We start from the raw sequence: 25,725 nt of genomic DNA on the forward strand, positions 1-25,725 counted from the left end.
AAGAGCTTGATTTTGTATTTTATCCAGCTTAGAAAGGTGTGTATTAGAATAATTTCCTATCAAAAAACTAGCGTAATCCATTCTGCTTTTAATAATAGACAAATAAAGGCGTCGCAGATGCTTAGGATGAATTCCCCATGAAGGACCAGCTAGAACTTTTATTATGTTCAAGAACTTAGAGCACTTTTTAACCACTTCCTCTATGTCTTGTCCAACGCAAACTTCTGTCCAACCAGACTCCTAAATATTTAACGTTAATTGCTGAAGGTACGGGAACATCATTTATTTTAAGACATGGTAAAATTCTCCTTGCATCTACAACATTATATATTTAAGAGGAGGTTTTGTCCCTAGCTATAATATACAGAGCAATTATTTTGTACGAAATATTGTTCGTTGAATAATTGATAAACATATATATTTATATATATATGAATGTACGCTGATACTGTACGTTATTTTTTAAATAATGAACCATATATATATTCCCATTTATATTCAACATACATAAGTTTCGATCTCAAACATCATTTATATAAAAGTATGGATACGTAATTGTTTGTTGAATTTTAAATCAAACGTATGTAATACATTAGTGTACCAATTTATTTTACATAACAGTCTAATTCCCGGCGAAAGGTGCTGTAATTCTTAGTTTAAACTTGGTCGCGTAAGAGTAAGCGCGTTCTTTGATTTAAACTTAATTTGATACTTATAAAAAAATACAATATGGAGCTTTATGAAAACAGAAGTTCAGTAAGTTTTTAAATGATATGATATTATGAGAATCTTTTTTATATTTAAAAAAAAGTAATTATCAATAATTCCATTAAGATTTATCTAAGTAGATATAAATATTTATTTACTAAATGAAAAAATTAACAACCCTATTATCATATATGTAATTAGTTCTCACCGGCTTTAGCAAATAAATAAGACTTACATAGACAATTATGTTTCTGCAATTTAGTTTAGTTATCTTTCTCTAATTAACGTATCGCTATGATAGTACTAGTGACTCTTGTGACCCCAACGGAATACTTTGGTCTTGTTAAAACTGTTCTTCAGTCAGGGTTTTGAGGTGGTGAGAAGTACATTATAGTGCTATAACTATGGTTTTTCAGACCGTTGAGTTTGATCCCATGTGTGATAAAGAGAACCCTCAAAGGATATCATTTGAGGATGTATCGGCTGCTGCATTCAGAATTCAAAGTGGAATTACTAAAACGCCATGCGTGGTGAGTAAAGTTAATTTTTTGTCATAGATTGAAAGAAAAATACTACGAGGAATATCGAAATAAAATTATCAAAAGGCAAAAATATAACTCATGTAAGAATTAAAAGAATCAAAATTATTGAGCTTTATTGTTATATTTAGAAATATGACCTTTGAATTATATATTAATTATTTATTTCATAAAAACAATGAATTTATTTTGTCACTCTAATAAGCAAAACAAAAATCCTTTTGCACAATGATGATAGAGATAAACAAACTATGTTTTTTTCACATTGGTACACACTGTTACAAGAGCCTTTGAATCTTTGTTTTACAAGACCAAAGCGTATATTATGCGCTGCAGAATAAAGATTTAACAAAGGGTAAGCGTCAAGAACTTTAAAAACATTTAATATTATTATAGAAATTATTGTTGTAAATAAACTGCAGTGACGCTTTTAAATGCTAAATAACCCTGATAACTCTTTTTTGGAAAATGAATAAGTAAAGTCTGAAGCCGTAGCCTAAACTAATATAAGACGATAGGTATAATATAAGTTACTTGTCTACCGCGTATTTGGCAGAGGTGAATCTACTTTAAGGAATTCCAAATAAGTATCTCGTTGAATGCTAGAATTTTGAAGCTAACGTTATCGGCTTATTAGTGACAGTAAGGTTCTATAATAGTACTTTGTTAAAATGTCATATTTCAAATTTTCTTTTGTAACGTTTAGAATTATAATATGTGTGGATCTTCATTTTTATTTATTACATACCTAATCCAAATTTTGTCCAAACAATGTAATATATATATAGTGTAATAAAAGCTTAAGACTTCGACATTCCATATGGTATTTAAAATTATGTCCATTTTTGATAAACGCTATCGCTTCCCGGAAATAAAAGAAATCACAGTCAATAAAAATAAATCCAAGATTTAATGTGAAACAAATCGTATATATCAGTTAGTACGGAAGAAATAACTAGTAAGGTATTTAAGTAGGTACCTATTAATAGTGTCACACTTTAACTACTAAGGTTTAATTACGATTTGAATTTATGAGGTTAGATTCTATAAAGTTACATGAGAATATAAATAGGTTCTTATCAGAATATCAAATTAACTATAACCTAGGATAATATTAAAAATGCGTAAACTTGGATTATGTACTTCTACCTATTGTACCTTCTTTTAAAGATTATTTACTTGTAATTATATCTCATATATCATAAAGTTAGTAGCCCCTTTTCTATAAAAGGTCACAAACAATTAAGTTTTTTTAAGGTTAAAGTTTTATAGCCGCGTGGAACCAGATCCGAATCCTTATAATTTCTTGTAAGCTCACTCTAAATCCGAAATTTGAAATTCTAAGAAGTTAATAATAAAATTATAAAAATAAATTATGTCTACTTTCTAAAATTACAGAAATCTCACATGTCCTCGGTATACGGTATGGACATTTATCTCAAGAATGATTTCCTACAATACACTGGAAGGTAAAATGTTAAAAAAATAAGGTTTCGTTGCTTAAATATTTTTTTTAATGTACAAATTAATCTTTTACAAATTCCTAAATGACACCTTAGACGTGGAATGCTTTACTTTATCAGTAAAATTCTTATAATATTAGAAAAACAAAATGTTGTATCTTTATTTTATAGTTTCAAAGAGAGAGGAGCACGAAACGCATTGCTTCTTCTTTCACCGGAGGCCAAGGAACGAGGTGTAATATCGGCATCATTGGGAAACCATTCCCAGGGTCTCAGTTACCACGCACAGCAACTAAATATACCGACCACTGTGGTCATGCCCAACGTAGCTCCAATCATGAAGATAGAGAACTGTAGGTCATATGGAGCAAACGTAATCATACATGGCCATGATATGAAAGAAGCGAAATACTACGCCATGATGTTGGCTAAAGAAAAAGGGCTCGTATATATTAACGGGTAAGTTGAAAAAAGTTTGTGGTGTTTTCATCTTAACTTGGCGGTAGTAGGGCTTTGATAAAACCCATTTGTATATACCACCAACTCATTACATATTAGTCGCTACCGCCAAATATCAATACTTAGTATTGTTGTGTTCCGGATTGCAGGAAGAGTTTCCCATTTGCCACTCTGCCTGTTTATTCAATATAAAAAAAAAAACATTTATTTTGTTTAGGACTTCCTAAGAAACAATATCCTATACGAATATAAATATCCTATAAATATCGTGTATACGAAAAGCTTTAAATAATAAAACTGATCGGAGATACTAAACACGATACAGTAAAACATATTTATTAACGTAAGAATTAATTATCAAGGCCGGTACTGCACAAATCCTGATTGCGTGGAATGTTGGCAAGAATTCTCGTTAAATTTTTAATAACATACTAATATGACATTCTAAAGAAATTACTTTTGTTGTATTTTTAAAGTTAGCTCCTTTTTTTTGTTAGTTCTAACAAAAATAATTAAGACAAACTGAATCGAGGGTAGCATTACTTAAAGACACTGATAAATAGTAAAAACTGATAGTATTATTTTTATTTATTTTCATATAAAAGTTACGATCATCCTCATATTATGGCTGGGCAAGGGACTGTCGGCTTAGAAATATTGGAGCAAGTTCCAGACATCGACGCAGTGCTGGTACCAGTAGGAGGAGGTGGACTTCTGGCAGGTGTAGCGACTGCAGTCAAACATCTTAAGCCACATGTTCTTATTTATGTAAGTGATTCTATAAGAAATATATTTTTTTAATATTTTTGTAGTGGTGAATACCCATATCAAGAAAGTCCTAATAGTTGTAACTATTGTTTTCGTCTATAGGGTGTAGAAACTGAAAAATGTCCGAGCATGGAGGTTGCTTTAAATAATAAAGAACCAGTGAGTGTAGAAATTCGTTCAACATTAGCAGACGGTCTTGCAGTGTCTACAGTTGGGTACAATGCTTTTGTAACCGTCGAGCCACTTATTGATAGAATGGTAAGTACAAATATCGATCTTATCATAAATATTGTATTACATAAAAAGGTATCGTACAACAAACCAAATAATGATATACATAGTTAGTTGCAAAATATTATCAATTTTGTTTAAGCTTTATTAATAAAATTAATGGTAATAATAATATTTTGAGACACTACTGAACTTTGACATGAAATGATACCCTTTTTTATAATCAACATAGTCATCTGTTTGTACACGAATGAGATCCGAGATAAAAATAATTTATAATAAACAATGAACTTCTTACTTAAAAAGTTTTATATAAAAAAAAATCATCGAAAAAAATTAAGTGCTAAAGTTACGTGATGTTATTGCTTAATGTTTTATGTTATTGATTCACAAATTACTTAATTAAAATTAAAGCGCAATTTTGTGTAATCATTCAGACGTAGACGTAATGATTATGAACAAAATATGTACCTATTATTATAAACTTCTATATATTATTAAATTGCTCATTCACAAAAATAAAACTAAAGACTTAAGAAAATTATAGCAATAACTATGCTATGAGGTTAGGTTTATGGTCATATTGTAGCCATTGTAAAAAGGTTGCTTATATTTATTTCCGCATATTATTCATAAGGTTACATTGATAAATAATTTTCCAAGATTTTTTGTATTTCCTGTTAAGTTTAGGTAGCTTATTTTTAAATATTACAATTAATTTTTCGGTGTCTAGTTATTAAACCCTCTCATCTTTTATCCTACCTCCAAACATCAGTACTCTATATTATATATTGCTATATACATACACATAACTTCATAGAACGAAATGCTGTTCCTTCTGAAGCTGAACCCAATCATAGGTACATAATTAAGTACCTACAACGATTAATCCGGGAGACTTGAGATACCAAGAATAATAATAATAAGTCACGAGAAGTTTCCACGTTCAATGATGAATGATCAAATTATTTATTTCAACTAATTCAAATGAAAATAATATTCTCAATAGAGACTGTGTGTGCATTTTTTTTATATGCGCCGGGATGGCAAATTACTCTACTCCATCTGATGGTAAGTGGTAGTAGAGTCCAAACGCATGTTCAAGTGCATACGCTATTCCATAATCCGATAATCTGATTAAACGGCAATCCGACACGACCAGTTCAGGCGCAGGACTAACGAACTTTCCGCAGCACGGGTGATATAATATGTAATTTAAAATTCATCAGATAACTGTGCACGAGGATTGGATTGCTCGTGCTATTCTGCGGCTTGCGGAACAAGAAAAGTACGTGGTGGAGGGCGGTGGTGCAGTCGGAGTCGCGGCCATTATGGCAGGCCACGTGCCGGAGTTGGCTGGCAAAAAGTATGTACGAGACATTGTTCGCATTATAAGATTAATATATTTCAAATAATATTTATAATATATTTATAAATATAATAAAGAATAAAAAGTAACAGCCTTCAAATGCCTGAACAGTCAGCTTAAAGCTCCCCATATTCATAAGGACAGGGATTGAAGCTTAATTATTCATGCTGCTGCATTGCGGTTGCCAATGAGATAATTTAAATATATCAAAACTGGCTTAGCAAATTCGTATAAATTAAATATATATTATTTATTTTTAGAGTAGTATGTATCTTATCTGGTGGTAACATTGACACGACGATCCTCGGACGTTGTTTGGAACGAGGTCTTGCAGCAGAACAACGTCTCGTCAAATTTAAAGTGACTGTGAGTGATCGTCCCGGTGGTATCGCGGAACTCTGCAAGCTCATTGCATCTATTGGCGTCTCCATCAAGGACATAATACAAGAACGCGCTTGGGTCTATGGAGACATATTTAGTGTTCGGGTTAGTATTTTCCAATACTTACCAATTTAAATTCTAATTATTTCAAATACTGAGGTCTGCTCAATTTAAATCAGATTTAACCGAGGTGCCTTCACAATTATGTATCCAACTGACATAATTTGATTAATAAATGCTGTTCTGAAATAATTACTAGTAATTAATTTTCATAGCATTCAGATAACACCTCATATTCTTATGTGAGATCTTAAATAGGTTATAATTATACCATGTTTCTTTACTACACTTTTATAACAACACTGCTATGAGGCTGTGTATAACTTACTTTAATTTTAAAAGAGGAACTATAAATATTGGTTTAGCAAAGCATTGACAATTGACAACGCAGCGCCACTATGGTGGCAGACGCGGTCTTTAATATTGCTTTACAAATTATCACTGTTAATAATGTCTGGCACGTGAGCAAATCATATTAATTGTTAGGTATCCGCCATTAAAGACCCTACCCCCCCGCAGACTTCTGGCGTCTAATGTAGTTAACCAAAGATATGAAGATGACATAACGCATAGACAATTAACTATTTTTTAGTGGTTTGACATATTCCTAACATACATAACTGTCATACAATTATTAGATTTTTTCTTATTTAATTTACAGGTTAAAGTAGTGTGTGAAACTCGAGGTCCAGAACACATGAATCAACTCCGAACATTGATCACTAACACTTATAAAGAATGGTACTTCTCTCGGGAGCCGGAAGAATTGTCAAGCAATCGCAGACCGAGCACAGACTCCCTGGATGATGTTTCAAAATAATTTTCACATAAAAAATAAAAATAATTAATATTTATCTTGTCATAAATATTAATTATTATTATCTTAATTAAGGTTTCCCATTGGGATCTTAAAGTATTACTATATATAATAGATAGTATCGCTTGTGATGATATTATTCATCTATAAGGACGATTTTTGAACTTTTTCTAGGTGTTTTAACATTAAGGGTACCTTTCATATTACAAAGTTTTATTTCAATTATTTTATAATAAATACGAAAATTTCAAATAATGTATATAATGAATATATAGGTGTTACAATAGATAATATATGCAACATTCGATTCCATAGATTAAAATCGAAATATATTATTATACATAACCCATCAAATATTGCTTTTAAAAAATATAAATTATAAAATAATGTTTAGAAAATCTTATAAATATTAATGAATATAAGGGGTATTTACACTAAACTTATTTGTTTTTATAAAATTAAAGTTTTCCTTTGTCAAAATTCAATTATTCATCATCATTAGCTTGCTCATTTGTTAACCTTAGAACACATTCTAGAACAATTATAGTAAATTATAATATTTAAAGATTCTAAATTTTATTTATGGATTGATAAAGTTAATCTTTTTAGGTAGTGCGTGTCTAAGTAGCAGTTTTTACGTTTGTTTTATATTAAATGTAATTTCAATAAATTTATTTTCCTCTTCAATAGTATGTCGACAAACTTTGTTGTTAATATTTCGACAAAAAATTTTCCTCAACTCAATATGTCATTAGAGCATAGATATTCAATGAGACATTTTTTGCAACGTATGTATTCACTATCGCTCATGTATTTTCTACAGGATTAAATTCGTAGTGATATGGCGGTAAACGGAGTCTAATATGACCGTGCTGTTATAGTATTTCATCTATCTTTACAAATCTCGTCTTATTTTGCTTCACTGGTGGTAGGACTTCGTGCAAGCTCGTCTAGGTAGGTACCACATACTCATCAGATATTCTATCGCAAAACAGCAGTATTTGGTATTGTTGTGTTCCGGTTTGAAGGGTGAGTGAGCTAGTGTAATTACAGGCACAAGGGACGTATCATCTAAGTTCTCAAGGTTGGTGTAGCGCATTGGCAATGTAAGCGATGGTTAACATTAATTACGATGCCTATGTCTATGGGTGTTGGTGACCACTTACCATTAGGTGACCCATATGCTCGTTCGCTTACCTTTACTATAAATAAAAGAATCAGTTGATATAACTGAGGCTTAAGCTTACATTTAGCTTAAGTTTTGCTTAACTTTTTAGCTTAAGTTAATCATTTATTTTTATAATGAATTTTCGAGCTATAATTACAATTCGGTGCAGGATTTTTAATTGAATTTTAATGGCATGGCACTTCTAACGCTACTTATGCGAGAGTTCAAGACACGTGGTAGCACAAACTTATTTATTCCGCATTCCGCAAAAACGTCTCTAAGTTTAGTTACCTGTCTTGTAATTATCTATAAAATATATTTAACAGGGCTATGCCAGAAGGCTATATTTGGCTAGGATCTAGGTATTTTTATATAAGTATCCTGGAAAAATAGTGTCTTAATATACAGGAGATTTTCGAGCTACAATTACTCCTCAAATGTCGCTGTAGACGCTTTTTAAATGCGCAACAATTTCAATTCCAAGGCAATTTTCTTTCTATCTTGTTTATACGTAATCATGCAGTACGTAGCCAGACCAGCTGTAGTTGTTCAAACGTATTTCCGTTTTCACTGCAACTTTTTTATTATCGCAGTCGTGGCGTCATAATTGAATCGGATTGCTCTTCAGGATTAGGTAAATGTAATTACTCATGTAAACGCACCCTTACGTAACATATTTACATCAAATATGCTTGTGGTACGCCTATTATTTAGGTTCTTAATTTAAAAAGTAGGCAAAGCTCTAATGACATTGAAGTTTTGACAGTCAAATTTAGATTAAAAATTGGATAACAATATAAAAATTTTTGTACAAGTAAATAAAGTAAAAAAATAATTATTCCCGTTAAAAAATAAAGTGAAGCTATGAAACTAAAATCCAATAACGTTTGACGAAAATATTTACCAAAATGGAAAATGTAAGTAAAGGCTAAATTATTTATTGTGTTTACTGCCAGAAAAGAAACCGTAAAGACATTTCCTCGGTAGAATCGAATGTGTGCTTACTAAAGCTTAGATCCAAGTAGACTCTGTAAAGCAAACGTACTGATAGGTGTGCAGTAGAACCTCGAATTATTAAATAAAATACTTTATTGTATACAGGATGTGGAGTTCGACGAATTTTGTGATCCTAACAACCCTAGAAAAATCAAATATGACGATATTTTGGCTGCTTCGCGTCGCATTGTTGGGACTATTGTCAAAACACCTTGCACGGTATTTAAATTTTATGAGCAAATAAAAACTTATTAATGGTTTATATAATATTGATAACATATTTTTTTGTCAGAGAGCTCACATGTCAGATAAACTAAATATGGAAATATATTTAAAACAAGAGTTTATGCAGTATACAGGCTGGTGAGAAAATATGTAATAGCAAATATCCTACAATTTTATATGAAGCTTATTTCTGTCATTTATTAGTTTTAAGGAACGTGGTGTTCGAAATACATTACTATTATTGTCGGAGGAACAGAAAAAGATTGGTGTGATATCAGCATCAACTGGTAATCATGGGTTATCTATGAGCTACCATACTACACAGCTTGGCATTCCTTGCATCGTCGTGATGCCAACTCGAGCGCCAATAACCAAACTCACAAAATGTCAATCATTCGGCGCCAAAACACTGCTGCATGGTGAAAACATGGCTGAAGCTAAACATTATGCTATGTCTTTATCCAAAGAGAAAAAGTTATATTACGTCAATGGGTTAGCATAAAATATATTTTATTCAAGTTAAACCTACAAACCAAATCTATACATATAATAAAAACTGTCTGTACATAGAAGATATATGAGCGAAACTATTATCGGGGGCGTTAACTTAAAAAATTTATAACAATATATGTAATACACATTTCTTTCGTTTTTCGATACTAAGCGTTTAACTAGCTATTGCCCGCGGCTTCGCTCGCGCGTAAGTATAGGCTAAGGATAAATGTTGTATGGAAGTCTGTGATTTTAAAGTAAGAAGCATGAAATGTCATTCTGAATGAAAAATGTTACAAAATACGGGGAAAATTTATTCCTTTTGAGAGCTTCCATTGCGTGCGCTGCGTTAACGGTTAAAGTTATACATCAATCATGTATGAAGGTATTGTTTCTCTTGAAAAGTTAAAAAAAAGTCCGCGATAGTATATGTGGGCATTTTTAAAAAAGTTTGTATGATTTTAAAAAATGGTATTTTTTTAGGACATTTTTTTATAGAATAGGAAGGCGGACGAGCATATGAGCCACCTGATGATAAGTGGTCACCAACGCCCTTAGACATTGCCATTCTAAGAAATGTCAATCATCGCTTACATAGCCAATGCGCTACCAACCTTGAGAACTAAGATTTTATATCCTTTGTGCCTGTAATTACACTGGCTCACTCACCCTTTAAACCGGAACACAACAATATCAAGTACTGCTGTTTTACGGTAGAATATCTGATGAGTGGGTGGTACCTACCCAGACGAGCTTGCACAACCATCAGTAAATGCACATATGTTTTATGCAATAATATTAATATGAATTAAATCAGTGATGTCTAAATTGTCATAAAAACACAGAAATCACGCAAAACACTGTGTAGTTTATCATATATTACGAATTAAATGCGTCCGACCCTGATAATTTCTTCCACTGAGTAACGTACTATTTTGCCTTGATTTTAGGGTAAAATAAAAAAATAATATTCAAAACGCATATGTAACAAGATAAAGTACTAATCACAAATCTTCTCCTAATTTTTCATTATAAGCGCTTATCAAAATGTGATTAGCAATTGTACATCCTCCGAGTTACAAAACGACAAAAACAGACTTATATTTCATATTTTTTGGCATTAATTTGAGATCCAAATAATATTATAAGAAAATGATAAAACTAATAAAATTACATAACAACAAATGTAAAAGATACTATGAGCTTTATCCATCATTATTTGGAAATATTTAACAGTCAATTGTGTCTTCTTTGGTGGACCGTCACTCAACGGAACGGAGTGGAAAATGTAGAGTCGTACATATTTTTATTAATACATTGAATTTTATTCTAAGCTACCTAACTAAATTTCAATTTACTAACTTTCCAAAACTTTTCTGGCTTTCATTATATCCATATTTTCTTTTAGACTTTTTTTATGTTACTATTTTGTAACAATAATTGGTTTCTTACTTGATTGAAATGCTGTTTTTAACTCCAGAATTTTTTTTATGGCATTGTAGTTACGAACTAATCTCTTCCTATTCGTTTTTCGTTTTTTTCATGTAGATTCATCTTTTTGTTTCTGTTCTCACCACTTCTTTCGATTCTTTTCTTTTTCATCTTCCGTTAGCTAATTTATCTTACTCTCGCAGTAAGTGCCATTTCAATAACTACAACAATAATATGTTAGTATGTGTCTTAATAAACATTAATTAGGTTTTATTTTATATAGTTTAAATTTATTTATAAAATTTCTAATTTAATTTTATTAAATAATTAATTTAATACGGCTCCACTTTTAATTTAAAAGACTATAAAAAACTTAATATACAAGATAAAAAATTAGAAAGGAATTAAAATTTAGGAAAAAACTAAAATATCCGACTGAATAGAAAAAAAAACAAATACTAAAAACCATCAAGCTGTTTTGAGTTACGAAAATTGTTCCGCTGAAAAATGATTTCTCAGCTGACGTAACGGATTTTTCGGTTACAACAATTATTTTGCAAATTTGTGAGAACTTTACTAAGTTCAATCAAATTACCACTTTTTAGATAAACAGACATTTTTATTATTCTGAAAATTTACAATTCTTATAGTAATATGAGTTACTTACCGAGTAATCAGCGTAAATCAGTGGAAATCCATAACGCACGCAATTGAGACGTGGTTTTGCGTTACACGAAACTAATGCAAGCTTACACAAACTAGCGGCCTGTTGAATGTTAGCGTAGGGTTGTTAGTCTTTAAATATAAACCGGAATCGTAGTAATATTTTGGTATATTTATTGTGAAAATGACTTAACTCAGTTGAATTTTCCACAGTGGGCGGTTTTTTAGGTTGAAATTTAATAATTAATTTAAATTTTTAAATAACTAATGGTAATAATACATATATCAAAATCAGAAGACCGTTTCATTATTTTTTCAATAAAACTAGCTGTTGATGGTAATAAAGCCAGAAAACTATTGAATGGGACATGGCAAAATATGGGTTCATCGATCATAAAATACTATTTTATTTTTAATATACAGCAATAAAATAATTTGTTTATATTATCAATATAAATAATAACAATTAAACTTCACAATTTATAAAAATACTCGTATAGATACTACAATTTCACGTAATCTTTTATTTTAAACAGAGGACACCCAAAACCACAATAGGTTGACTTACTATACTACCTTTTGTATGGTAATAAAATTTGTACTAAAATAATACATTATTTGCGAAATCGTTTCTATAAACATGGCATTAATTCTTATATAAGACATCGAGATTATAGACAGTTTTTGTTTTTATGGTTTTGACATATTTCAACAGGTACATGAGTAGGTTGTTTGGAAATACTCATACTTAAGTATTTGTTTTCGGTTTGTTAGTAAGGTTAGATAGGTATTTTGTTTCGTCGCCGTATATATATATCTTCATTGTTTTGTTAAATTTACACTTAGTCGGTTAGTTGATAATAATCACTTGCTTATATTTTAAATACACAGATTTACCGCACATAATGTACAGGGATAGACATTCAAGTATGTCGGAATAGATTTAAGGGAATGTTTTTTTTCTCATGGCCAATTGTTTATTGCCCTATCTAGATCCGGGTGCGGCGAAAATCAATTAATACGACTAAACGAAAATAATATATAAAATTGTGGTATATACTGAAATATTATAAGTCTGCTTTTAGTGATTTTTTTAAGTTAGGTATATTGGTATATTATAGGTATGCGCTTGAAACCGCTGGCACAGCTAGTTTTCTAATAAACAAACTGTGTATATATTATACCCAGATACGATCATCCCTATGTGATTGAAGGACAAGGCACTATAGGAATTGAAATTATAGAACAAGTCCCGGATGTAGATGCTGTTTTAATACCTGTGGGTGGGGGCAGCCTTCTGACTGGCATCGCGATTGCTGTAAAACACCTTAAGCCTGATACCGAAATTTATGTAAGTATTTCAGTAAAGTACAGTAACAGTCTGTTAATGTCCCACTGCTGGGCTAAAGCGTCCTCTCCCTTTTGAGGAGAAGGTTTGGAGCTTATTCCACCACGCTGCTCCAATGCGGGTTGGTAGAGAATACACATGTGACATAATTTCAATGAAATTAGACACATGCAGGTTTCTTTACGATGTTTTCCTTCACCGTCAAGCACGAGATGAATTATAAACACAAATTAAGCACATGAAAATTCAATGGTGCTTACCCGGGCTTGAACCCACGATCATCGTTTAAGATTCACGCGTTCTAACCACTAGGCCATCTCGGCTATTAAGTAAGTATTTACTTCATGACATATGTATTTATCTTCTATACATCATGAATGCTTATATTATTTCTTGCTACAATAATAAGTAATTTAGTCGCAATATTAATTTATATAACACTGTTTACGTACGATATTTTTTAAGGTTAATATCCTATTTTAAATCAGGGTATACAAACCGAAAAAACATATAGTATGGTAGAGGCGTTAAAGAGAAACGAAAGAGTAAGAATAACCATAGATTCCACGTTAGCTGATGGTCTGGCAGTTAATTTGGCAGGAGTAAACACATTTCATAATTTGAAAACCGGAATTGTGGATAAAATGGTATGTTGCACATTATGTAATTAATAATATTAACTAACATATCACACATACGCTTTTGTAAGACAAGTTGACATATCATAGTAATGTAAAAAATAACAGCTACACAAATGAAGCAAAACCGGCGACTTTGTTTGTTTTGACTATGGGGATAACGTACATATTTTGACTCCCTTGGTCTGTTTTCTGTATCTTCGTCTCAAATTTTTCGAGTGAACATTACATGCTCGGTTCACTCAAGCATCTAAACATTTATTCAAATGATAAGATTCGTTACGTGGTAAAATAATCAACGAGAAAGCAAACAATATACACACCATAATTCTCACCATTATATGGCTTTATTTTTTTTTACGGTAAGCGTGGGATAAATCAATAGTTGTTTTGAACCCGCGAACTTGTTTAGGTTAGTGTGCTGTATGACACGTCATCGACTCGACATTTATATCTTTTATATACTAAAATAAATAGGTAATCGTTAAAGAAGATTGGGTAACGCGTGCCATAATGCACTTGGTCGAAGAAGAAAGATACGTCGTAGAAGGCGCCGCAGCGGTTACCATAGCGAGTATAATGGCAGGCCTCTTCCCTAATCTAAAGGGTAAAAAGTAAGTAAATGAAACATGGTAAACCATATAATTATTAACCTACATTATATAAGTCTATATACTTTTATATCCCTTAATACTCTATAGTCTTTATAAACGTATTTACTGTAAGAGAATCCAACATAAACTCTACTCAGCTTAGCCTAACCTAACCTTAACCGCATTTGTACATGCGTGCTCGTGTTCAACACTCGCACGAATGTACAAATGCGGTTTATATAGAACACTTAAAATGACAACATATATAGTAACTAACAAAACGTAAATAACTTGTATATACAACATCAACATGTTGATGATGCAAATAGGATAGAGTCAATAAACACAAGGAGCTTACAACCTTAAGTTCCTTGTGCTACTAAAGTTAAATAAATTACTTCTGTGGGAGTGGTATCCTAATATGCAATAGTAAAACTGTAGTACAGAGAATCGTACATTTCAGAGTAGTATGTGTATTATCGGGTGGTAATATCGACACAACGACACTTGCGCGAGCTCTTGAGAGGGGAATGGCAGCGGAGGGAAGGTTGGTCAAGTTTAAGGTGACGGTGAGCGACCGGCCAGGAGGTATGGCTGAGCTGTGCGGGTTGTTAGCCAATCTCGGTGTAACGCTGCGAGACTGCATTCCTGAACGCGCTTGGGTTAAGGGTGATGTTTTTAGTGTAGAGGTGATTTTTTTTAAATATTTAAAGTAGGCATAGACATTGATGCTGAAAGAAATATTAACCATTCCTTACAACGCCAATGCGCCACTAATTTGGGAACTAAGATACCCTTAATTAACATAAACATTGAGTATACATTGTAAACTTAACAAATTTTTTTTAATTTGCTTCCGCTTTATCTTTGCATTTCTCTTTAGGCTCTAACGTTGTTAATACATGCAAACAAAATAAAGACATTTCTTGACTTTTGACAATGGCATCAAAAACAGTCCTATGTACAATTCGAATATCACTACTTTGGATAAACATGATTTTTGAACAGCCATGAGTCCCTCACGATTAGAAAAAATTATTTTATTTTAAATTATTTTATAAAAATAAAATTATTTTATAAAAATTATTTTCGTATCTTCCAGATGAAAGTAATAGCAGAGACAAGAGGGTGGGATCACACGAAAGAGTTAATCGAGTCAATAAAGCGAAAATACAAAGATTGCTTTTTCCATGAAGCAAATGAAAAGGCTGATAAAGCGCCGGGAGCCAAGCGTGGTCCCTGTCTAGCGCCAAATCCAGTGTGCATGCAGAAATAATTATTTGTTCAAACGAAGATTCTTTGATACTATTGATTTTTTATTGTTATTTATAACATGATTATAATGACTTAATAAATAAACAAGTTTCTAAAATGTTGTGCCTCCTTATTTTTATTATTATAATATTTCATAAATAGGAAACGAACATTGCAACAACATTGTGGGTATACCAACAAACATCATCATCATCATCATCAACCCTTCGACAGAACACTCAAGAGGGTTTAAATTATTCACTTATGAAAGATTTGAAATAATACAATTACTTTTAATTTAAGAAACATCTTAACTAACAAGTTACTGTGTGTTGATTGTTGTATTCAAACCCTCACCTATTAAGCTCCCATGTCCTCTATTCACAGAGTTATATATGTCAGAAGATATATAAATGATTATAATATTGTACTTAAAAACTATTTGAATATTTTTAGCTTTGTTTATAGTCTTTAGCTAAAACAATAAAAAAATATGGTTGTCATCTATTTTTGCGGCTAAGTCAAATTAGTAAGTTTTTAGTTTTCATAAAATAAAATATTATTGTATAAATAAAATACAAAATGTCAAGACGTAATGTAAGTAACCAAAACTACAAGTATGTGGAGGTAGTCGTCCTAATAAACATAACAAAATCTCGTTTCAATTTTTAGGAAGATTTTGACGAACTTTGTGACCCAGAAAATCCACAAATTATTAAATATGAAGACGTATTAGAAGCCTCGAAACGAATAAAAAACTTCATAAAACCAACTCCTTGCACGGTGATTGTATCGGTTTTTTTCTGCTTAGTAATAAGCTGACTATATTCAAACTATTTCTTATTTATATATATATATATATATATATATATCAAATATATCAAATAGTTTTATATATATATATATATATATATATATATATATATATATATATATATATATATATATATATATCAAATATATCAAATAGTTTTATATATATATATATATACTTATTTCATACTTGCTTTATATATTCAAACAATATTTTATCACAATCTAGCCGTCGCACTTCCAGCGCGATAGTGGTATCAACATATTCTACAAATTAGAAACAATTCAAAGAACTGGAAGGTAATTTAAAAACTAAATGTAATTTTTCCTTATACTTTATTATATTTAAAAAAAACCTAATAATTCAGGTGAAACTAGGTAGTTATTGGCACAATGAAGTCGCATAAATCTCTTGACAGCGACAGTCTACATAAAAACCATGCCAATGTCCTTGGTGTAATTAGCTCGTTTATTTATAATACCTAACTTAATTTAAAGTTATCATAAAGTTTTAAGGAACGAGGAGCTATCAATGCTTTAACGTTATTATCTAAAGATAATCAAAAGATCGGCGTCGTGGTAGCCTCGCTGGGTAACCATGCAATGGGAATCTGCTATTACGGTCAGAAGCTTGAAATACCTGTCACTGTGATTATGCCTACTTGCGTACCAGCCATCAAACTGCAGTTATGTCAAAATCTTGGAGCCAAAGTTATAATTCAAGGTAGCAATTTAGTAGACGCGCAAAAATATGCCAGAGGTTATGCAAAGGATAAAGGGCTCTCCTACATAAAGTAAGTGAAAATATTTAAAGTGATATTATATTTCATATTTCACACAATGTTCACCATCGGTCTCTAGCAAATTGTATGACCAATAAAAAAGATGAATATATTTTCTACATAAAGGTTCAGTTTTTACATTCATTATATAGACACTGGCAATATTTTTACACGCTACAATTAATAATTATATAAAATTAACTACCTCATTCATTTATAGGTGTTAAAAGAACATAAGTAATTATTTTTTATTACATTATTTTTTTAGGCGTGATTATCCAAACATCTTGTGCGGTTATGGGACTATAGCACTTGAAATATTGGAACAAATGCCGAATATAGACGCGATAATAGTACCTGTAGGAAGCGGCGGACTAATAGCAGCTGTGGCTAGTGTCGTTAAACATGTGAAACCGGCATGCCTAGTTTATGTTAATATTTAAACTATATTACGAATGAAAATATCATCACTGAGATCATTATCATAAAAAAATATTAATATTTAGTTCAAAAGTACATTTTAATGGTTGAGTAAAAACATGGTCATGAACATTTCAAAGTATTAAGATAAGTACCTACTTACTATCAAAATGTTAAGAGAGTAGATTGTATAAATCAACTTTTTGAATATATATATATTGGAGGGTTTTCAGTGCATTTTGGGCCGTATAACTTCAATCATCAATCATGCAAAAATATTATTAGCAATTGAATTGATGAATTGATTATACCGTTTTAATTATTTACACCTTTGCTTGTATAGGGCGTACAATCCGAAAGACTTCCAACATTTTACAAGTCTTTAGAAGCCGGAGAACCCATAACCTTGCCTTACGAACCTTCAATAGCGGAAGCCATAGCCATGCCATACGTCGGTGTCAATGCATTCAAAAACGCTCAGAATCTTGTAGATAAAATGGTAATATTCTTGTGTACACTTATACTAATCATAAAAAGGTAGAACTAAATGTCCTAAATGTGCTAAAGAGGGACAGCTCTTCCTAATAAGATTTTTTATGGAGGCTTTTCCACCACGCTGTTTCATAGCGGGATACACATAAAAAAATTACGTCCTTACAATGTTTCTTCACCCCTGAACAAGAGCGACATAAAAAAACAAAAGTCACTTACATGAAAACACAGTCTCACTTGACCGGATTTGTGTCCGTTGTTTTCAGTTAGGATTGATGTGTTCTATCCACTGGGCCATATCGGCTCTGAGTTGTATGCGATATAACATAAAGCCGATAATAATTAGTAAAAAATATTTTTAGCTGTTAGTAAAAGAAGATTGGATAGCTCGAGCTATTTTGCACTTGGTTGAAAATGAACGCTTCGTTGTAGAAGGAGCTGGTGCATGTCCTCTGGCTGCCATTCTTGGAAATCTTGTTCCAGAATTTAAAACTAAAAAGTAAGCCACTAACTGAATAATTAGGTACTAGTATTTTAAGTACATAATACTTGAAATAAAATAAGTTGTAGTGTGAGTTGATACCAACTCAAAACATAATATCATACTTATTAAATTTAAAAAATAAATAAATAACATAATCTATAATATTGATGACCCCTTCGTGACCGATATTGGCCGAGGCGGCCACTGGAGACTAGCCAACTGTGCAGGGCATAAGATAGTGCGCATATTTGCGCACACACACGTAACGTCCACGAAATTATTTAAGTTATTATAAAATTTAACAGCCTTACTCAAAAACGTCATTTAATAATATAATAATAATAATATCCTGGGACATTTTTCACACACGGCCATCTGATCCCAAATTAAGCTTGTACAAAGCTTGTGCTATGGAAACCCGACAACTGATGTACTACATATACTACTTTTCTTGTGTAAATACATACTTATATAGATAATTACACCCAGACTCAGGACAAACAGACATGTTCATGCACACAAATTTCTGTCCTGGGTGGGAATCGAACCCACAACTTTCATCGTGAAAGGCAAGTATCTGCCAACCACGCCAACCGGCTCGACATTTAACGAGTGATTAGTTAAAAAATGCTGAGTCTACTTATTTGAAACGTCCTATTAATAATGAAAGAAATAGCGATATAGCAGCCTCTTTTTTTGTTTCTTTCGCTGGAAAAACGCGTTTACGCGTTTCCCCCACTTGAAGTGGGGGGGTATGTGGGAATCGTCGGCGCCGAGCATGCGCCGGAATACCCACTAAAAAACCAGCGGTACCCACACCGCCTTTTCGAGGGGCGTCACGGGATCGCTTACGCATACTACCGTGACGCCCCGACGGTTGGCCCGCCTCTGCAGGCCTCCAAATCCTAGGGGGTTCTCAGGGTACAAAGACCCCCTAACCCCGGCAACACTTAGGGTGGGAGGAGAAGATGCGCATAGCGCCGACGCCTTCTCCCCGGTCTTCTTCGGCGAAGCGAGTCAGCGGAGGCCCTCTCCTCACGCTCCCGCTCCTCTGCCTCCTTCTGCGACATGACATTTTCGCAGAAGAAGACCGTCTCCAACCAGCACCTTTCGCTACCAAGCATGGCGTTTATCACACTCGGCAGCGGGAGGTCTTCACTGACTAAGGCCGCCAGGGACAGGCGCTGAGGTCCCCAAGCGGCACACTCCATTAGAGTGTGGCACGCTGTGTCCGAAGGCGCACCACACTCATGGCAGGAGGGTGTCACCTCCCGCCTCGCTATCCGGTGCAGGTACTTACCGAAACAACCGTGTCCGGTAAGTACCTGCGTCAGTCTGAATGTGAGTGTGCCGTGACTCCGTTCCAGCAAGCGACTCAAATGGGGGCGGATCGCCTCCACTGTCAATAGGCCTGCCGAGGGGGACCTCAGGTCCTCCTCCCACCTGCGAATCAAGGCTCGCTGGGCTAGGGCCTTGACTCGCTCAACCTCCGCCGACCCTGGACGGACGCCGCTTGACCTCGTTTCCACCCGGAACCGGTGCACTTCCGCAAGTACCTCCGCCTGGAGTTCCCAGGGCGGATCGCTCGCGAGAAGTGTCGCTGCCGTCCATGATACCGTACGGTACCCACGTATAGCTCTCACCGCTATGACTCTGCAGCCTCCGCAGAAGAGCTCTGTTACGAGCGGTGAGAGCATCCACCCAAATGGGTGCACCGTACAACGCCATGGAGCGTACCACGCCAGCGTATAAGCGCCGACATGGTGTTTCCGACCCTACTACATTGGGTAGGAGGCAGCCCAGGGTGGCAGCAGCGCTTATAAGCTTCGGGCCGAGTTGGATAAAATGCTGCCTGGAGCTCCATCTTCCGTCCAGGATCAGGCCCAGATAGCTTATCTGGGCTTGCACCCGGACCCGGCGCTGTGGTTCTGGCCCTCAATCGATCGAGGGCCATCTCCATCTCTCGCTCCGTAACGTGTGGTGGAGCCGCACTGTCATCTGTTACAGAGCGAGGGGGCTATATACTTGGTGGGACGTGTTCGCCTGGTTGGGGAAATAATTCACCAACCAGTCCCCAGCGGTAACGTTTCCGTCGCAGGGGCACCGTGTGTGCGGAACTTTCCTCCCTTGCCCTCCGCGCCCGGTTACATGTTGCCCGAAGCTCCGCTATTTCGGGCGACCACCAGTATACCTGGCGGCGCAGTACCCTGCGCCGGGTCCTCGGCATGGCCGCATCGCACACCTCCTTTAGAGCGCTGCGCATGCGTTCCGCCAGCTCGTCAACACTGGCACCCTCCCTCCTTCCCGCGGAACCCCACCGCTGCACGATAGCAGCTTCCCTGACCAGCTCACGATCCAGCTGGCCAAGGGGACTACCTGGGGAGCGTGGTTGGCATCCTCAGAGGTTCCGCTGGCCTGCAAGAGGTGGAGATCTCAAACCGGATGTATCTATGGTCCGACAGAGTCTCCACCTCCTCCTCCACTCTCCAATTTCTCACTCTGCGCGCCGCGACAGGCGTAGCGAACGATAAGTCCACCACGGACCCTCCCTGCTGCCTCACGCAGGTGTGCACCTGCCCTCTTTTAAGTAGGGACAGGCTGGAGAGTAGGGCCCACACCTGGACAGCCCTCCCTCGCGGATTCATGACAGGATTTCCCCAGGCTCGTGATTTCGCGTTGAAGTCACCGAGAACCACTATCGGTTACGGAGACTGCCTGGACACCGCAGCTCTGACAGAACCGAGGTAGCTCTCGAACTCCGCCAGGCCGCGGATGGGGGAGAAGTACGTTCCTACTACTACGTACTCTCCCCACCCCGCCACTACGTAGCCCGAGCCCCTCTCAATGAGTGAAAGGGAAGGACCCGTACCGCTCCGAGTGAGGACAGTGAGATAAGGGAGGGACGAAATAGGGCTCGCAGGGTGCGAGCCAGTCGATTTGTCACTCCGTCATGGACTGCAGTAGCAGGTCCTGAGCCCCGGCGCAGTGGTTGACGTTCGTCTGGAGGAAGCTGAGTTTGTCGCTCATGTTGACATGGCTGCTTCCTCTTCGGCCTGGCGCCGTTCGACGTTTGTGATGGTGTGATTGCCTAATACCATCTTTCACGAGCCCATCACGTGCCCAAAGGGTCTTCCAGCGTCCGCACATACTGCACAGTGCAGCTTTCCAGTGCAGGTCGAAGACTTGTGGCCCTCGACACCACACCGGAAGCAAAGCCCACCTCGTTCCGCCTTGGATGGGCAGAGCATCTTCGTGTGTCCAACGCCCATGCACTTATAACAGCGCAGAGGGTGCTGTTCCAGGACGTACACTTTGGCTGAGCTCCACCCTACCAGAAGACGACCGGCGTCGGACATCTTCTTCGCCACCGTAATGAGACAGGTGACGCGGACCATACCCATATATCCGGGTCCACGCTGCAACGCTCCACACTTGACTGCCTCAGGCGTGCAGTCCCCTGCACGTGCGACGGCCGCAATCATTCTCTGGGGTGACTGAGTCGTCGAGCCCCGTCACCTTCAGGTCAACTCTCTTTATGGGCCGGACAACGTTGGCCACCCCGTCAAGCACAGTACGAAGCTTCTCCGCAAGCTTCTCCGCCTGCTCCGACTGTGCTCTTGATAACTCTGGCCCCTGTTGTCGAGCGACGGACCTTAAGTCCGCTACAGATCCCGAGGTCCTGGAGCTTTATGCCCTGTTCCGCTCGCTCCAGGACCTGTGCGTACGTTACGCCCTTCTCCTCTGCCTCCGGTTGCAGTGTGACAATAACTGCAACCGGTTCGAGGGGCGGCCAGTTTTGGCTTGGCCGCATAGGTCTTTGTCACCGCTGAGACAACTGGAGCGGAGATTTCGGCCGGCGGGGAATCTTTCTTCGCTCCCTTTCCTCTCTTGACCACGGTGGACCAAGACGTCTCTTGAGCCTCCCGTGGTTAAAACTCCGGCGCGGTTGGGATATTGGATGGGCCAGCTATCGGTGTTGCCGGTGCGACTGAGGCAGCTGGCTTGGATGGAGACACGCGCTTGGATACGGATGCAGCATTTTTCGGTGGGACCGGGCGGATAGCCTGCGCATACGTAGGTGCAGTTTCCTGCATCGCATCCCGCCTTTTGTCCGCGGCTAGCGGGGGACGGTGTATCTTCGCAGGAAGGAGGCGCTCCTCAATTCCCGCCATAAGCCTTAAGCTCGGTCTTTAAGTCGTCAATTTCCTTTCGGAGGCGACTATTATCCGCACGGAGCCTACGGCTCTCCTCAGCTTCAGTCCTTGACGCCAGAGCGTCGACGATACTCTGAAGCGAAGCCGCCGAATCTTCAGCTTCTTAATGAAGCCACTCTTCAAATTGCCCGACTTTTGGGCGTTTTGCCCAAAAGTCGGGCAAAACACCTGCAAAATGAGCGCTGCGTTGCGGCCAGCCTCCACACGCAGCTCCTCGGCACCCAATTTTATGGGATCCTCTGTACGGACATCCAAGGAAGAGGATTCGTCAGAGTCCAACACGACTTCGGGCGCATTTTTACGGAAAGCCCGACTTCTTAAAGAGCGCTCGAACGCCTCCTCCCTGGCTTCGGCGGCTTTTGCCTTAAGCTCAGCTTTAGCCCGAGTTAGGGCAGTTCCGCGTCGCTTCGAAGTGGGCTTCCCGCGACGTGCACTATTACACTTCGCCGTAACTCGTCCCTCTGTCTCAGTATCAGAGCCAGAGTCGAAAATGCCTAAACCCACGCGTGGGCGCTTCCGACCAGCAAAGGCATCTGAGGACAACTCCGTGTCCATCGTCAATACAAAAAAACAAAAAAAAAAAAAAACAACTCAAAACAACAATTTGTCTATAAAAAACATACCTAAAACAAAAATAAAAATAGGTCTATAAAGACCTATATCAAACAACGAAACCAATTCTTAAACAAAACAAAAGTCCATATTTAAGCCAAAATTCAATAATATGACGCGTCAGAAAATCAGAAACCAATAAACAAAGCCAAAGTAGGTAGTCGTGAAACATTCGGAAAGCGTAGATAAGAAGCGTATGCACACAACCTCATTCGACGACGGCCGAACCGTCAATCCAGTGATATAGCAACCACTAAATGCCGTAAATCTAAATATGTATATATAAAACAGTGGAGTTTGTTTGTTATTTTAAAGGAGATAATATCAGGATCTGCCTGTCCAATTTAATAAATTTTTTTGTGTAAGATGACCCATTTGGCGCAAAAGGTGATGGATATGTGTACTCTATAAACTATAACATCACCCTGCTGCCACGGTTATATATGTAATTGGTTAAAAATTGAAAATAAATATGAATAACATTTTTTTTTTAATTCAAAAGCATACCAATTACGTCAAATAGGGATTAAATTATATATTGTTTCTTTCTGTTTTGTCTAGTGTTGTTTGCATTCTAAGCGGGGGTAATATTGACGCAGTTTTGCTGGGCCGTAGTTTGGACAGAGGCCTTGCAGCTGAAGGACGACTTATTAAATTCAAAGTAAACTACATTCATTTCAAAATATGAATTATATAATAGGTGTTGCCAATTATTTAAAGTTCCGTTACTAGTAACATGAAATTCCGCAATTGCAACTTTTGGCATATTAATATGTAACTTATTAAATACGGAAAGGAGAAAATTTGACGTCATGTACCGCTAAAGAGATTACTTCTATGGAAAAAATATCTCGCTATTTTGTCTAAGCTACATAATTTTTTACACGAAAAATTTTGACCATAGCGTGACTGCAGTTTTACAGAAAATACTGTAATCCAGTAGCTTTTACTTTCTTCGCTGCTGTTACAGAAATGATTATGAAAATTACAATAAAAATATTGATTTGACTGATCTCCCGGAGCGACATGCCGGTTACGATATAATAACACTTTCCATAATACTAACAAATTTATAATATTAACAGGTTCTGATTAAGGATTTTGCAAGTGCTTACGAACAATTTATGTTGTTACTAGCACACGGTGGTTACAATTTGATTCGTCAGTTTCAAGATCGCATTTGGGTTGAGAATGAAATATACAGAGTTGAGGTAAATAAATAATCTCATTTTTTGATATAGGTGGTTTAATATTGCATGGTTATCTTCGCCCATAGACATTGGCGCCATAAGAAATATTAACCATTCTACCAATAAGCCACCAACCTTGGAAACTAAGATGTGAGAAACCTTGGAAACCCTTGTGGCTAAGACAAAAATACTAATATTGCTGTTTGGCGTTAGAATATGAGTGGCTAGTGCCTACCAGACGAACTTGATCAAAGCCTTGCAACAAAATAAGCCTAGATTCTTTTTAAATTTTCCTGTTGTGGATGTTTTCGGAATTCTCAAAAAAAAAAAAGGAGAGGAGGCTTTAGCCCAGCAATGGGTCATTCACAGGCTTATTACTTACTTTCGGAATTCGGATGATACATATATTTATTTGTATGTTAAATTACATATTATAAGTTTACCCAAAGTTCGTATTTTTTTAAAAGGTAGGTCGTAAGTATTTATTTATGTGTTTGAAAGCTCTCTTCGTATATCATATTTTGAAATAAATTAAATTTTATTAAAATTTCTTATTATTAGAAATAATATAGTTTAAAAAGCAAAAATATTTTCTTTTTGTAATGTATGTTATTCATATATAACTGAAAAACCAAGTTGTTGTCATCATAACAAACCAAACGATCTGAAATATAGTGGCATTATCCCTATTACCTGAATCATCAAAGCAACCTGATGGTATTAAATTATTGCATTGTTGTCAAAATTATATACATACTACAAAACATAGAAATGTGTAATAATAGATGAATATTGTCTTGTAAGGACGAAATATTGGAAGTTGATTATAAAAGGAGAAAAATCACAAGCAGACTAAAATATTTAAATCCATTTAATCAATGGCTTGGATAAAAAGTTTAATCACAAGTGTAATTATATATTATATTTCTAGTTGAAAGTGGTGTGTGAAACAAAAGGATTGAATCATGCTTTGGAATTGAAAAGAATTGTGGAGAGGGCTTACCCAGATGCTTGTTCATTTGAAACTGAACCCTTTAATGATGACAGAACATGCCCATGCAATGCAAAATGTCTCAAGTCAAAATAATTTGTTACTCAACAGGCAAGGTATTCAT

General features: G+C 35.9%; 3 protein-coding genes and 1 long non-coding RNA gene across 4 annotated transcripts; 3 read left to right on the forward strand and 1 right to left on the reverse strand.

The window, feature by feature from the left end:
* Nucleotides 1-615: 615 nt before the first annotated feature.
* Nucleotides 616-7,158, forward strand: LOC126776073 (L-threonine ammonia-lyase). Its single transcript, XM_050498344.1, has 9 exons — nucleotides 616-756; nucleotides 1,125-1,238; nucleotides 2,646-2,716; nucleotides 2,882-3,169; nucleotides 3,775-3,937; nucleotides 4,040-4,195; nucleotides 5,398-5,534; nucleotides 5,798-6,023; nucleotides 6,640-7,158. Exons 1-9 carry the CDS (start codon nucleotides 730-732, stop codon nucleotides 6,796-6,798), a joined length of 1,341 nt encoding a protein of 446 aa, XP_050354301.1. The 5' UTR covers nucleotides 616-729; the 3' UTR covers nucleotides 6,799-7,158.
* On the reverse strand, nucleotides 3,863-6,420 carry LOC126776075 (uncharacterized). The gene is made up of 3 exons (XR_007669932.1): nucleotides 6,307-6,420; nucleotides 6,046-6,161; nucleotides 3,863-3,947 (listed from the first exon to the last, which is right to left on the reverse strand). It is a non-coding gene; the product is annotated as an uncharacterized LOC126776075 (long non-coding RNA).
* A 156-nt stretch (nucleotides 7,159-7,314) lies between the features above and the next one.
* On the forward strand, nucleotides 7,315-15,714 carry LOC126776074 (L-threonine ammonia-lyase-like). Its single transcript, XM_050498345.1, has 9 exons — nucleotides 7,315-8,880; nucleotides 9,065-9,178; nucleotides 9,252-9,322; nucleotides 9,389-9,676; nucleotides 12,959-13,121; nucleotides 13,607-13,765; nucleotides 14,234-14,370; nucleotides 14,813-15,038; nucleotides 15,452-15,714. The coding sequence occupies exons 1-9, from the start codon at nucleotides 8,872-8,874 to the stop codon at nucleotides 15,623-15,625; spliced, it is 1,341 nt and encodes a 446-aa protein (XP_050354302.1). The 5' UTR covers nucleotides 7,315-8,871; the 3' UTR covers nucleotides 15,626-15,714.
* A 405-nt stretch (nucleotides 15,715-16,119) lies between these two features.
* On the forward strand, nucleotides 16,120-25,716 carry LOC126775917 (L-threonine ammonia-lyase-like). The gene is made up of 10 exons (XM_050498085.1): nucleotides 16,120-16,200; nucleotides 16,276-16,386; nucleotides 16,646-16,716; nucleotides 16,926-17,210; nucleotides 17,467-17,629; nucleotides 17,962-18,117; nucleotides 18,473-18,609; nucleotides 23,982-24,081; nucleotides 24,506-24,631; nucleotides 25,542-25,716. Exons 1-10 carry the CDS (start codon nucleotides 16,186-16,188, stop codon nucleotides 25,695-25,697), a joined length of 1,320 nt encoding a protein of 439 aa, XP_050354042.1. The 5' UTR covers nucleotides 16,120-16,185; the 3' UTR covers nucleotides 25,698-25,716.
* Nucleotides 25,717-25,725: the final 9 nt, after the last annotated feature.

The sequence above is a fragment of the Nymphalis io genome, chromosome 19, assembly GCF_905147045.1.
Source record: "Nymphalis io chromosome 19, ilAglIoxx1.1, whole genome shotgun sequence".
Taxonomy (NCBI): Eukaryota; Metazoa; Arthropoda; class Insecta; order Lepidoptera; family Nymphalidae; genus Nymphalis; species Nymphalis io.